This window comes from Amyelois transitella, chromosome 19 (assembly GCF_032362555.1).
Source record: "Amyelois transitella isolate CPQ chromosome 19, ilAmyTran1.1, whole genome shotgun sequence".
NCBI lineage: Eukaryota > Metazoa > Arthropoda > Insecta > Lepidoptera > Pyralidae > Amyelois > Amyelois transitella.
The window spans coordinates 2,824,380-2,840,402 of NC_083522.1; the positions used below are offsets into that span (position 1 = coordinate 2,824,380).

The window sequence follows — 16,023 nt, forward strand, 5'->3', positions numbered from 1 at the left end:
CCGTATGCACTTATATTTCACATTTCAACGAAATTAAACGTAACATCATTATACACCTAGCGTTTGCTCCGGGGCGTCCCCCGTACTTACCTCTCTGGAGAAAGCCATAGGGTGTGCCTATGGTCATGATTCTATAGGGGATAGGTCAGTAGGTCAGGTTTTTACACGAAGTGACTTCCGTCTGACTTCCAAAGTTTAATCTAATTTTCGATCATGGTAATCCGAATATGCAGGTTACTTCATGATATTTTCCCACAAAGCAGGTTGATTCTTCCTTTCTTTATTTTCAAAGCAGGTAGATACGAGACCTTGTCATCGTTCTCCCGTCAATGTTTACCCTCCATGGAACTCTATAGTGCAGTAATAAAGGCGAATATGCAGTAAATATTAAGAATGGTGTGCTGTTAAGTGTACATTATACTATTAAGTTTTTTAGATTCTAGATGGGCTGCGGAAGTCAAACGACCGACAGTAGCTCTAAATACTGGTGCCTACCTCGTTTATAATAACCTACCGTTAACACAGTTACAGGTTAACTAGATAGGTTGAGGTTGGAACGATTCAAATTTGAGAGACTTTAATATCTGGACTTACGTACATCTGAACTTGAAAGAAACTGCATCTTATAAATTATTGCGCCAGAGGCCAAACGTTTTGAAATATAAAGGTTGCAATACATATTCGTAGCAAAAACTACTAAACTACCATCCCTTGATCGAATTATAACAGCCGATGAAAACAAACCAATAATCCATAAACAATTTTTTTAATATGGTAACATCAGTAAACATCGATGAACAAATGAAATACGGCAACGTCACTCACGTCCGTGTCCGTCTGAAGTGGAAGTGAATCTTCATTTCATTCGGCTTTTTGAAAAATTGGTGAATTTACATATTTTATCTTTTATTTCTAATATAAAATGGCAGATAATAAGAGGTGAGTTTTTTATTCTTATTAGTCTCCAAAGATCTTATAATACAATTATGCTTTAGCGTAAAGTAGCTGTGCTAAAACTTGCATCTTCAAAACTGGCTTGTCATCATGTCGAGTTTGAGATGAAATTATCACAGAATAATAAAAATATATTGTAATTAATTCTTCAAGTAGAATACTTTTACTATTGTGATCGTGTTAAGTAAATAAATTTAAATTCCTTCAAAATTATTTGTCGTGTTATTGTCTGAGACAAAGCGTTTCGACGCGTTGTTGGTTATCATTGTATAATGCCAAAACTACTGTTGTTTCCTGCAGCCCTGATGATCTCTCCACCGCGATCCTGCGTCGCAAGGACAGGCCTAACCGTCTCATCGTCGAAGAGGCCGTCAGCGATGATAATTCTGTGGTCGCCCTATCACAGGTCAGTGGACTGAACACAAAATTTAAGCGTCATGGTAACATCAGCAGAAACATTTCAGAGCTCATTACGTACCGGTCACAAAATTACCTAACCTTCATTATCGTATTAGAATTTAGCTCATCTTGTAATTAGCTTAAGAAATATTTAAACATTTTTATACTTATAAATAAAATTATATAAATAGGATTTTAAACAATGTTCTTGAAATAAATCTTGACAATATATCAAGTAAGTATTCAGGTAATTTTAGATCTAACAAGAGCAATTGAGCTTTTCTATTACCAACTTATGTCAAGTCATTCTAACCTAAAAAATATTGCTGTATAAACAAATTTTCTACTTCTTCTGAAAGGACATCATATTTTGTGATGCGTCAACAACAAGACAAGTGACAAGATTGCTTTTTCTTTTTTTATATCTCCTATGAAACATTATTGCTTTTGTCCTTAAGTCTGCTCTTATGATGTCCACTGAGAGACACATATTCTAGTCTGTTGGATGCACTCGGCTAGGCCCTGTTATTTTTACTCAATAACAGCAGTAGTTATAGGTAAAAATAATATTCCTTTATATCCATCAAAATCCCTAAACTAGCTTTAAATAAAATGCCTTTATTGCCATCAGACATTTTATACAAGCCAGAGGGATTTATCCCTATAGGAATTTACAAAATCAAACAGGCCATGTTTAATCAGCTAATTATTTAAGTATTACACTCATACAAAATTTCATCCAAATTAGTCAAGCAGTTTACATGGGAAAGTGGTATAGTGTTTCACATCAATAAGTGCAAATAATAAAATTTAATTGTTAAAAATTTACTTATCAACTTTAAGAGTAAAAATATGACTGGAAATTAAATTTCTTATTAAACATTTTCATGGTAAGTAAAAATGACAGCAAATGTCTGCAACAGATGTCTCTCGCGTGGACAGCTTTCTTGCGCAGTGTATTGCTATTGCAATACAGCGCGGGAATGCTGCCTATGTTTTTTTATTTTTTATTAATAAATATATGTTGTATATTTATATGCCTTGTCAGTCAATGTTAATGTTAATAAATACTTTTCATGGTAAGTTGGCTGTAGCAGCATTACATAGTAGCATTTGTTTTGCTTCACTATAGCATTGGATTTTCTGTAATGATAATTGTAAGTTATACATAAATATGATCCACATCTTATACCTCTTATGTGGTAGTCAGGCAACAGTCTTGAAAAGACTAAAAGGCCACATTCAGCCAATGATGGAATTGATATTCAAATAGTGAAAGTGGCAGGTTGCCCATTGCCTAAAAGTAGTCGCCTTTTACGACATCCATGGGAAAGAAATGAAGTGGTCCTATTCTTTTTTTCTAGTGGTGCTGGGAACTACACGGCACACTAATAATAAAGATATTGATATTATTGTTTTTTCGTAAAGTCGCTAACTGTTACGAAATTTGGCACAGATGATATTAAATAGACTTTTTTCTGGAATTTCCCACACGAGCGAAACCCACGCATATTCTAGTTAAAAAATTAAGTCAAAGAAAAAGAAGTCAACTAATTACACTGCAAATTTTTATGAGGCACGGAGATTTTTGGAAGTAACAGCGGATAAAGCTGCACCAGATGAATGTGCCTATTTCTTAACTCTTTTTACGACATCCATGGAAAAGCGATGAAGTGGTCCCATTTTAAAGTGCTGGAAACCACACGGCACAAGTGTAGAGTTTGCTTCATCAAGCTATTCCACTCCACAGGCCAAAATGGAGCAACTACAGTTGTTCCGAGGCGACACAGTGCTGCTTAAAGGCAAGCGGCGCAAGGAGACCGTATGCATCGTCCTATCCGATGACAACTGCCCCGATGAAAAGATCCGCATGAACCGTGTAGTGCGGAACAACCTAAGAGTCCGTCTCTCAGACGTGGTCTCCATAGCGCCGTGTCCATCGGTCAAATACGGCAAGCGGGTGCATATACTGCCAATCGATGATTCTGTTGAAGGTTTGACTGGGTAAGTTTTTTATATTTTTTCTTAAATTCTAATTTAAGAGCCATGGTCAAATATGGCCTTTAGAAAACTGGATGGAATGTGACTTGATGATGGATCTTAAGTTCCCTATGAAGGGAGGCATCACACTAAATGGTTAGAACTAAAAAAATATACTTCTGTAGATAGAAAAAATTTTTTTTTGTTTATTTGAAGCAGAAGAATATAATGTGCCGCGTGGTTTTCGGCACCAATACAAAAAAGAATAGGACCATTCATACTGCTATCACTTTAACTCTTCATGGAAACTGTGGTTTTGGATGAAAACATCAAACTCTTTACACAGAAACCTGTTCGAAGTGTACCTGAAGCCGTACTTCATGGAGGCCTACCGGCCCATCCACCGCGACGACACGTTCATGGTCCGCGGTGGCATGCGAGCGGTGGAGTTCAAGGTCGTGGAGACAGACCCGTCTCCCTACTGCATCGTGGCTCCTGATACTGTGATACATTGCGAGGGCGAGCCTATCAAGCGCGAGGTAAGCTGGAAACTTTAATGGATTTTAATATCACTTGATCTGTTTTTTTTTACTCAAAGTTAGAAAAAAGTTGCACCTTTTTTTTCATCATAATTTTTTTTTTGGATTCGCAATTTCAGCTGATTCCTATAAAAACTAGGTTCTTTGAGAAGCGGTTTTAGAAAAAAATAATGCACATTTGAAATAATGATTACTTATTTGTTTTTGTGTAAGATTAATTACTTCGAAAAATGAATCGTCCTATTTTTTTTACAACAAGTGCAAAATTTGGGATTAAAACGAAATGCGATATGAAATGGGAGCCTTCCACTACTATGCTTTAGGACCCGTCATTGCATTTACTCTCGCATAAACTAACATTCTTCTAACACATTATTCCCTTTAACAGGAGGAAGAAGAAGCCCTGAACGCTGTCGGCTACGATGACATCGGCGGTTGTCGCAAGCAGCTGGCTCAGATCAAGGAGATGGTGGAGTTGCCGCTGCGGCACCCCTCGCTGTTCAAGGCGATCGGCGTGAAGCCGCCGCGAGGCATACTCATGTACGGCCCGCCCGGCACTGGCAAGACTTTGATCGCACGCGCCGTGGCTAATGAGACTGGTAAACTATCTTTTTTTGTCTGTTTCACTACATAGTATAAAACAAAGTCGCTATTTTAGTCTGTTTGTCTATATGCTTAAATCTTTAAAATTACGCAACGGTTTACGATGCGGTTTTTTGTAACAGGTAGAGTGATTCAAGAGGAAGGTTTTTATGTAACATAACATAATATTTATAATTTTGCACCCGTGCGAAGCCGGGACGGGTCGCTAGTATTCTATATACTATACATACAGATAATCACGTCTATATCCCTATGGGTTGTCATAGCCAATAGTCTTGAAATAGACTTATAGATCACGTTCAGCTGATTGGCTGAATGATAGATTTTTATTCTACTATCCATATATTAAAATCCATTCGCAATCAATATTGCTTCTTCATAGTGTATTTTATTTTTATTTCGTTATGTTTAATAGCTAATATGTACACAACATTACATCAATACAGTTAAACCAGTTATTTCTCTTATTATTTATCAGCGCGACAGTGAATCATATATCTTGAATATGTAGACTAATCTATTAGCAAGACATCACACTAGGGTCAAGTCTTTACAGATTTAAATTAGTGATATACTCATTTGCATCAAAAAACTGCAATTTTTCTACAGGTGCATTCTTCTTCCTGATCAACGGTCCGGAGATCATGTCCAAGTTGGCCGGAGAATCCGAGTCCAACCTTCGCAAGGCGTTCGAGGAGGCCGACAAGAACTCACCGGCCATCATCTTCATTGACGAGTTGGACGCCATCGCTCCGAAGAGGGAGAAGACTCACGGAGAGGTGGAGCGTCGTATCGTGTCGCAGCTGTTGACTCTAATGGATGGTGCGTATTTAAGTTTTCTATTTTTTAATTTTTAAGAGATTATAAAGAAGGAAAATTAGAAAAAAGAATCCATTCATGTGACTTATTTCGTGGCCATGGCTAACAAGTAGCATTAACGCCATACATACATACATACATAAAATCACGCCTCTTTCCCGGAGGGGTAGGCAGAGACTACCTCTTTCCACTTGCCACGATCTCTGCATACTTCTTTCGCTTCGTCCACATTCATAACTCTCTTCATACAAGCTCGGCGGTTTCGGGTACTTTCGACCTGACCCTTTACCAGGACGTCCTTAATTTGATCAAGATACGTTCGTCTAGGTCTTCCCACTCCGACCTTTCCCTCCACACTCTCCTTGTATATCTGCTTAGTCAACCTGCTTTCATTCATCCTCTCCACATGACCGAACCATCTTAACATACCCTTTTCTATAGCATTAACGCCATAATTATGAAAAAAAAATTAATTAAGTGCCTTCTGCATTACTACTTTTTATTTTCGCAGAAAACCTTAGTATTTTCGCCAAAATCATTTTTCTTATCCCTCAACTTCATGTAGGTATGTGCTTTGTAATTTTATGTTACAAAGTCAGCAATTCATTGAAAACTTTACCTTCCATATTTCAACCATATGTGCAAACTTTCCAAATAAAATTACTGTGACTTACAGATGTATAGACAGACAGGTATGACGTAACTAATTGGGCTTTGGCATATTAATTCGAAAAACAAATTATGAACATCCAAATTCGCAATACAGGCATGAAGAAGTCTTCGCACGTGATCGTAATGGCGGCCACCAACCGGCCCAACTCCATCGACCCGGCACTCCGTCGTTTCGGGCGCTTCGACCGCGAGATCGACATCGGCATTCCCGACGCCACGGGGCGGCTGGAGATTCTCCGCATTCACACCAAGAACATGAAGCTGGGAGACGATGTTGATCTTGAACAGGTATGGAGCTATTATTGCTTTACGCAACAGTTTGATGTTATGATATCACTACATAGTATATAACAAAGTCGCTATTTTAGTCTGTTTGTCTGTATGCTTAAATCTTTAAAATTACGCAACGGATTTTGGTGCAGTTTTTTGTAATAGGTAGAGTGATTCAAGAGGAAGGTTTTTATGTATAATTTTTTCCGAATTTTGCACCCGTGCGAAGCCGGGGCGGGTCGCTAGTATGATATATGATGACAGGTAACGGCTTCAGTACTAAAAAAAACAGCAGGTTTTATATTCCTTTGTGATCACAAGGGAGAGCAAGCCACTTGGAATTATTTAATTTCACTGGAGGTTGGTGCCCGCGGTTTTGCCGCACGGTTGCAGTTGCCTGACTAAATTTATACATCCTTAACCAGCTAAAATTAGGTAAAATCAAAAAGGTGTTTTTTCATAAGAAAATGGATGAAAATAAAATTTCTCAACATATTTATACACAGAAAATTGTCGCGAGAGAGAGAATGTAAGAGATTCATCAATGGCAAAGTAAATTTTAGTCAGATGGGACTCGCTTTGTGTGAAATTCTGATTCACCCAATCCAGGATTCATGGTCAAAGGCATATGCTGGACTCCTCTCCAGAATGATGAGGATGCAACCTAGCCAAGCCAAGTGGAAGAAGAAAACTACAATCGTTTGTTCCTCACAGATCGCGGCCGAGTCTCACGGTCACGTGGGCGCTGACTTGGCGTCCCTGTGCTCGGAGGCGGCGCTGCAGCAGATCCGCGAGAAGATGGACCTCATCGACCTCGAGGACGACCAGATCGACGCGGAAGTGCTCAACTCTCTGGCCGTGTCTATGGATAACTTTAGAGTGAGTTTGTCACTGTTTGCTTTCAGAAATATTTATTTTAGCTACCGACATATTTCGAAGATTGTTCTGGTCTTGTATAGTTGCAGCTTCCTTAGAAAGTTAGGCATCTGGCAGGCTTCATTCAAATTTTAATGTGATTACATTGTTTTGTTATCTAAATTACGGTGCTGCCAAACATCTACCTACGTAAATGTAGGGGACATTTACGTAGGTAGATGTTTGGCCAAACACTTTGGTACACTTGTATAGTAGACTTGTATTCTGCCGGTTACTCACTCGTCAGGGGTCAAAGGGTTGTAATATCTGTATTTTATGTATAATGTACGTGTTGTGTAATTTCTAATTTATGGACAGTACACAGAAAAATAAAGGAAGGTCCTTTATTTTTCTGTTCACTGTTCATAAATTAGAAATTAATGAATACATACATTACGCTTTTATGTCTTACGTCTGAATATAGAACCTCAAAAACAATGAAATATACATACATTACGCTTTTATGTCTTACGTCTGAATATAGAACCTCAAAAACAATGAAATAATGGCCAATGAATTTGTATCATTATTGACAATTTGAACTTCCAAAACAGTACGCCATGACGAAGTCGTCGCCGTCTGCGCTGCGCGAGACCGTGGTGGAGGTGCCCAACGTGACGTGGACCGACATCGGAGGCTTGCAGAACGTCAAGCGGGAGCTCCAGGAGCTGGTGCAGTACCCCGTGGAGCACCCGGACAAGTTCCTCAAGTTCGGCATGCAGCCGTCCAGGGGCGTGCTGTTTTATGGCCCCCCGGGTTGCGGTGAGTTCATTTATACATACATACATATGATCACGTCTATATCCCCAGCGGTGTAGACAGAGCCACCAGTCTTGAAAAGACTGATAGGCCACGCTCAGCTGTTTGGCTTAGTGATAGAATTGAGATTCAAATAGTGACAGGTTGCTAGCCCATCGCCTAAAAGAGGAATCCCAAGTTTATAAGCTCATCCCTTAGTTGCCTTTTACGACATCTGTGGGAAAGAGATGGAGTGGTCCTATTCTTTTTTGTAATGGTGCCGGGAACCACACGGCACACGAGTTTATTTATACTAAGGTAATATACATATATAGACTGGGTAATATTACAACTGACTTGTACCAACATTGAAGGAATGCAGAATGTGAAGTGGGAGAATCTTGAATTTGCGGACAACCTCCGTAATATCGCACGCGCGAAAACTTATCTCTGTTTCACTTTTTATTATGACGGGACAGCAATAGTTCAGTATTAGTATTACTAAAACCTGAGACTTCCTGCAGTAAACATGTTTATTGTGTCACTTGTGTTGTTTATTCAAAATTTTTTTCAAATTCAATATTCAAATTTTTTATTCATTATAGGATACTTCATATCGCTTAATAATAATTATGTAGTAGTAGTAGTAATAGTTTATGTAGCCACATAACTTAATAAATTTATTGAGAAATAAAAGGTGCATAGTATCGGGGTAGCAAGGCAAACTGAATGTTTTCTTGAGATAGATCCGTTTCGTGTAATTGATATTGTTAATTCCTTTTTTGACATTGCTGTTATATTTTATTACAGGTAAGACCATGTTGGCCAAGGCTATCGCTAACGAGTGCCAGTCCAACTTCATCTCCGTGAAGGGACCCGAGCTGCTGACCATGTGGTTTGGTGAATCTGAAGCCAATGTGCGAGACATCTTTGACAAGGTGAGTAAGAATCACATCAATTTTTTTATTAAGTTAAGGATTGAGCTCATGACATGATGTTTATTTAGTTATATTCAACAGGATATAAAATGAATTAAGAGCTCTAAAGAACTTTGTACAAAATCAATTACATACATACATAAAATCACGCCTCTTTCCCGGAGGGGTAGGCAGAGACTACCTCTTTCCACTTGCCACGATCCCTGCATACTTCCTTTGCTTCATCCACATTCATAACTCTCTTCATGCAAACTCGGCGGTTTCGGGTACTTTTGACCTGACCCTTTACCAGGACGTCCTTAATTTGATCAAGATACGTTCGTCTAGGTCTTCCCACTCCGACCTTTCCCTCCACAATTTCCTTGTATATCTGCTTAGTCAACCTGTTTTCATTCATCCTCTCCACATGACCGAACCATCTCAACATACCCTTTTCTATTCCTGTAACTACATCTTCTTCATCATCTTCAAAATCACTTATTTGTAAAAAAATGACAGTATACCAGTGTTTAGCATAATGCCCCTGATTATACAGATATATATGGGACAAATCACACAGATTTTGTATGGGATACTACCTAATAAAAAAAATACTTGTATTGTTAAACATACAAAGGTTATATATATACATTCAAAGAAGTTATAGATGTGATACAAACAAGATGTTCTTGTTTATCTGTGATGCGGCTTCCTATGCGCGCGTCTTACAAAAATACATGGCGTACGTGTCCTGGCTAAATATTTATTACATGAATATTTTAAAAATCTATAAATATATCAAAAGGCCAATCACAAAAAATCGGATTTCCATCATAATTTGACTGGGTATCGAACCCGGGACCAGAAGCAGGACCACTACCGACGCGTCGAACGGACCGTCAATTTCATGATCTGATTCTGATTCTGATCGAGTTCAGATACTACAAGATCCGTTTATACTGGAGTCAACTTAATAATCAATTTCAGGCCCGATCGGCGTCCCCGTGCGTGCTGTTCTTCGACGAGTTGGACTCGATCGCGAAGTCCCGCGGCGGCAGCGTGTCGGACGCCGGCGGCGCCGCCGACCGCGTCATCAACCAGATCCTAACCGAAATGGACGGCATGGGCGCCAAGAAGAACGTGTTCATCATCGGTGAGACACCATACAATGCTACTCTGTCTCTCAGTTACCAACTCCTATCTTCTGATGAGTTCTATATACGAACATACATACATATAGTCACGTCTTTATCCCTTACGGAGGAGACAGAGCCAATAGTCCCAAAAAGACCCAATGGCCACATTCAGCTGCTCGGCTTAATGATGGAATTGAGATCCAAATAGTGACAGGTTGCTTGCCCATCGCCTTAAAAAAGAATTACAAGTATCTATGCCTATCCTTTAGTCGCCTTTTACGACATCCATGGGAAAGAAATGGAGTGGTCCTATTCTTTTTTGTATTGGTGCCGGGAACCACACGGCAACACACGACATAGTATATGCATACATATTATCACTTTGAAGCGAGAGTGATGATTCTGCTCGACCGCCACTAAAGGGAACATCTTCCGCCCGGCTAGAAATTATGCTTGGGAAATCACGGCTTCGACGATCTTGAGTCGGAGGTTGTATTTATGCTTCAATCTGTAAAATCTTTAATCTTGATTTAGACTGCGTTGCTATTGAATGCGTCACATAATATGTGGTTAGGTAGGTTTATCTAACAAAAATGCGAAGGTCAAACGGGATCGGTTCTTATTAATTATTATCTTATAGTTATAATGGGCGCACCTCTGGATCCTCTCATTTAGCTAATAAACTTGGGATTCTTCTTTTAGGCAATGGGCTGTCACTATATGAATCTCAATACTATCATTAAACCTAACAGCTGAACGTGGCCTGACCTATCATTCGTTCCCATTATGTATGTGTACCCCACAAGGATATACATAGACGTGATTATATTAATAAATTAATTAACTCAATACTCAAAATTTGTCTCAAAAGGCGCGACGAACCGGCCGGACATCATAGACCCGGCCATCCTGCGGCCGGGGCGGCTGGACCAGCTCATCTACATCCCGCTGCCCGACGAGAAGTCCCGCGAGGCCATCCTCCGCGCCAACCTGCGCAAGTCGCCCATCGCCAAGGACGTCGACCTCAACTACATCGCCAAGGTACGGCGCCGCAGCGGCTTCGGGGGCCGCCAGAGTGCTTCGGGATAAAACAAGATATTTGGATGGGATCCTATTGTGGCCTGTCACTATTTGAATCTCAATTCTCTTATCTTTCTAAGCCAAATAGCTGAAAGTGGCCTATCAGTCTTTTCAAGAGTGTTGGCTCTGTCTACTCCGCAAGGGATATAGACGTGATTATATGTATGTATGTGTGTATCCTATATTGAGAGGAGCCTGCCTCCCCGTAGCGTGGCTCGCGTGACGCAGTTTTTATCACGCGTTTTATCGCTTCTTCACGACATAATAAAAATCGAAACGGACTAATAAAATAACCGTGCAATGCAATTAGCGTCAACTTCTTTTTAAAGCGAAATCGCGGGCAACACAGCTAGTAAACAATAGATTTTAACAAATGTTCACTTATATAAAAATTTACCAGGTGACGCAAGGCTTCAGCGGTGCTGACCTGAACGAGATATCGCAGCGGGCGTGCAAGCTGGCCATCCGCCAGGCCATCGAGGCCGAGATCACCCGCGAGCGCGCCCGGCAGCAGCAGGGGGCGCAGGCCGTCATGGATGTGAGTGCATTGACTTTGTGTTTAATAGCCTTATATCACTCTGCCCTGGTATAACTAAAATGCCGTTATCTGCCAAATCCTTGTTTTAAGTAAAACGTCAAAAACTGCGGTAAAAATTTAAACTGATGCCATTCATCAATGAGAACGCTTATTTATGACTTAAAGGTACCAAAAAGTCGTATATACAGATCGAAAGAGATTTTTTTTTTCTTATTTTACTGGTAAAAAAGATGTAAATCCTGATGTCTGATAACGGCATTTTAGTTATACCACGGCAGCACTTAACATAGGACTATTTGTCTGCTTAAAAATATATCGATCCAAATAGTGATACTAATCCGGGACAATTTGGTAAACCGCCTCAGATAGTATGTATAGCCATATCAATCGGCGACCGACTGGCCATATGTAGACAAAGGAACTATTTGTCTGCTTAAAAAGATATCGATCCAAATTCAGAGTGATACTAACCCCGAACAAGTTGGTCGGGAACCGCCTCGGATAGTATGGCCATATCATGCGGCGACCGACTGACCATATGTACATATGTATTAGAGATGAGTAAGCAGTCCAGATAACGCGATGCAAGCAATCTGTCACTATTTGAATCTCCATTCTAACATTAAGCCAAACAACGTCTTTATAAAACTGTTGGCTCTGTCTACCCCACAAGGGATATAGACGTGATTACATGTACATTACAGCATTATATGTATGTATGAAGATAACAAGAAATATTGTGAGACAACTTGTTACCTACTATATAAAAGCAAGTGGTATTGTTTGCCCTCAAGGATTTGCAGATTCAAGTGAAGTGCCTGGTGGTCCAAGATTAATATTAAATTATAATAATTTTGATTTTTTTAAATTTATTATTGCATGTAATTACAGATGGACGAAGAAGACCCCGTACCAGAGATCAGCCGCGCTCACTTCGAGGAAGCCATGAAGTTCGCTCGCCGCTCGGTCTCGGATAACGACATCCGCAAGTACGAGATGTTTGCGCAGACGCTGCAGCAGAGCCGCGGTTTCGGCACCAACTTCAGGTAGGTCGACATAGACAAGGATTTATTTAGAACCAGTGTGTAAGTGTGGCTACCGGCTTATTCAAATAGTGACGGCTAGCAACCCGTCACTATTTGAATCTCAATTCTATCATTAAGCCAAACAGCTGAACGTGGCCTATCAGTCTTTTCAAGAATGTTGGCTCTGTCTACCCCGTAAGGGATAAAGACGTGATCATATGTATGTATGAATGTGTAAGTGTATATAAACGCAAGGGTAGCGAACTCCTCCCATGTTTTGACTCGTAAAATCCGAAAGTTGGTAGAGCCATTAGTGGTGGTGGTATATATAGCCGTATAGCATGGATTTTTTTTGCATACCCTCCTGTGTCATACTTTTGTGTTCTGGGTTGCGCACCCGCTTCTGCAATGCTTTGGGGCCCAAGTTCCGCTTTTAGAATATCTTTTTTCCATATCTTGTACTGGTGTTTTTAGAAAAACGAACGAGATTTTTTTTGGCTTGAAATTAAAAGAGATGGAATGGACAAATGTAATATGAGATTTTTTCTTATTTGAGTTTGTTATCCAGGTTGGTTAGAGTTCCGAGGTGTATAATAGCGTTAACTCGCGTGATAAAAGAGTATTGTTACTTGACTTATCCACTTCTGAACCGTGGTCAAAGGTACACCGCGAGCTCCTCCCAGAAGATTAATAATTAATTTCATATCATGTACGCAATACAGAAAATGTCCCAATAAATTACATTAATGTTTCTATTTGTCCCTAGATTCCCATCTTCAGGCGGCGCGGCGGGCGGCACGGGCACATCAGGAGGCGACCAGCCCACCTTCCAAGAGGAAGCCGGAGACGACGACCTCTACAGCTAAACAGTCTCTGTACACCCCGCACAGGACTACTACAACACACACTTGACCTTCTCACAAGACCAAGATTTACAGGTGGTTCAAGATGGACCGATATTTCCATACTTATTTAGTATATTCAAACATTTACTTTCGATTCACGAACTTGACAAGGCAAATGTCTTTTGACCGCACAGTTAAGGTGAGGAAAGATTAGACGTGTCTTTTCCACGTTCGTCAATCGATCCCGAATAGTTAAAAATGTAATGTTTGTGGTGTGGTCTAGGACCATTACATACTTATGTAGAACAGTCCTTTCCAGTAAGTCTCTCAAGTGGTCTTTCTTACTAGCAAGCAAATAGCAACAAAGCTACCAATTGAAATAGTAATACTTACATATACATTTGATGACGCAGGATTCGTCTGAAAATAGTACCAAAGTACTTTTCAAACTTACCATACATTCGATAATGTCATAAAAAACAAAAAGTGGTCAAGTGTGTTGCTCTCCCACTGCATTTTGGAGCATTTCCGACGTAGTAGTTACAATTCCAACGTGACGAACACAAGGGTGGCGAAATAGCGGACTGACATTACTAATAAGGAATATCGGTTTAGTAAACGGTGTATCGGTGGCGCTTGCGTCTATTTCCTAATGTCTAAATATTACACCGCGCGCAAGTGAAACTGCGCGCGGTCATTACAAATTCATCAATTTATGGATACTACGATATATAAATGTATTTATTTTATAAATTGAATCATTCGATAGCATTTGTTTCTGTTCCGATTCGCTTTATTTAGTTGTAATCGAGTAATTTGTGGAACGCCTCTCGGCGGTAAGATCATATGATATAGGATAATTTTATTGTTAATTGTATTTCCCCAATCCTGTGTGTAGACGGTCGGTTTGCCGACATTACACAATATTGCAGTGATTTTCTAATAAAAGATTTTTATAGACTAATGCGTTGTTTTATTTCTTAGTTTTAAACACCCTCGACTCGTATTGGCAGTATTTTCAGAAAAATGCGCTGTTCTTTTGAATACCGACATAGTATGCGTGTCTATTATAATGTTGTTAGGTTGAATAAGCTCACTTGCTCACGATAATTAACTTAGAACAGCGAATTTCCAAAGAAGCCGTAACACTTGTGGGAAGTCACCACTTACACATTGTTAAGAAATATGGTCATAGAGTAACTAAACACCTCGGCAACAAGTATATTTCAAAGAAACGAATATGCGAAAGAAACAAAGTAATTTTTGTCAGATCTATTTACTGTGAAGGAATTTAAAATGAAATTAGCAAAAGAGAAAGCGTAGTGGATTTTATTATATATACCTATATGGCATAAAAATACAAACTAAATTCCAGTACATAAAATCCAGTTATTTATAACAGCAATACTGAGAAACTTATTTGCAGAGCAGCTCAGTGAAGCTTTAGCAAATGAGGCCAAAAATTTTATGGAATCATGCTACACCCGTTTTACTGCCATCCCTTTTTTCACTTTTGTGAAAAAAACTAAGTCTAAAATCTTCTAATCTCTAATTTGTTCAGAATGAATGATCTAAGCTGTCAGGAATCTTTCAATAGAATGTTGTAGTTATTAGGATATTGTGTTGCCAAATTATATATATATATATACGGGACAAATTACACAGATTGAGTTAGCCTCGAAGTAAGTTCGAAACTTGTGTTACGAGATACTAACTCAACGATACTATATTTTATAATAAATACGTATATAGATAAACATCCAAGACCCAGGCCAATCAGAGAAAGTTCGTTTCTCATCATGCCCTGGCCGGGATTCGAACCCGGGACCTCCGGTGACACAGACAAGCGCACTACCGCTGCGCCACAGAGGCCGTTTGAATTGAACCAACTTTATTACTTTGTAAAAATAAAACCGGCTAATAGATCCTCCTTTTTTGAAGTCGGTTAAATTTTTAAAAACTGAGTGTAACAAAACACTTCTGAATACCGCTACAAAATCCGTTCAGTGAAACGCGATATAATCGCGGGCAAACATACTACATGTTAAACTGAGATCCAACTTTTTCGATTTAGAGGCAGTTAAACATCGAAGCCGTGTTCAATGGCTTCAAGCATTGACGTACTATAAACAATTATTGTTTATAGTTGATCGAAGGCTTCAAGCAATAAATAAAGCGTTCAGTGGAGCTGAATCATGAACGTGAGCCCAAATGGGACAGTTAAATGGAATATGTGAAGTCAAAAAATGCAAATCTCCATTATGGCTAAAAACATTTGATGCAACTTACATGACTCAGATGACAGAATACAAAGCTCCTGAATACGAGATGTGCGATCTGGAGAAGAAGTTGGTGAGAGAGGCGCAAGACACGCAATCACCACCATGGTTGGAGACGGAACCAGCAGAGCATTAGAAAGATCGCCCATCGACCCAGAACTCGGACTTAAATTCCGAAGACATTTGCACTTGTGTCCATTGTCTAAACATTGCTTACCTATTTCTTCCCAAAAAGCATTAGACGTATTTCCAACGAAGTAATCGATATTTCCAAAGATCTAAACCACGATACAAGATTCCAGAATGTTTGATTC

General features: G+C 39.5%; 1 protein-coding gene across 1 annotated transcript; it reads left to right on the forward strand.

Annotated features, from left to right (window-relative positions):
* Positions 1 to 784: 784 nt before the first annotated feature.
* LOC106137272 (transitional endoplasmic reticulum ATPase TER94) lies at positions 785 to 14,394 on the forward strand. Its single transcript, XM_060949448.1, has 15 exons — positions 785 to 939; positions 1,255 to 1,360; positions 3,104 to 3,357; positions 3,680 to 3,872; positions 4,261 to 4,471; positions 5,085 to 5,297; positions 6,061 to 6,254; positions 6,951 to 7,115; positions 7,706 to 7,913; positions 8,700 to 8,827; positions 9,794 to 9,959; positions 10,814 to 10,983; positions 11,423 to 11,560; positions 12,452 to 12,606; positions 13,352 to 14,394. Exons 1-15 carry the CDS (start codon positions 923 to 925, stop codon positions 13,449 to 13,451), a joined length of 2,418 nt encoding a protein of 805 aa, XP_060805431.1. The 5' UTR covers positions 785 to 922; the 3' UTR covers positions 13,452 to 14,394.
* The last annotated feature ends 1,629 nt before the right edge of the window (positions 14,395 to 16,023 follow it).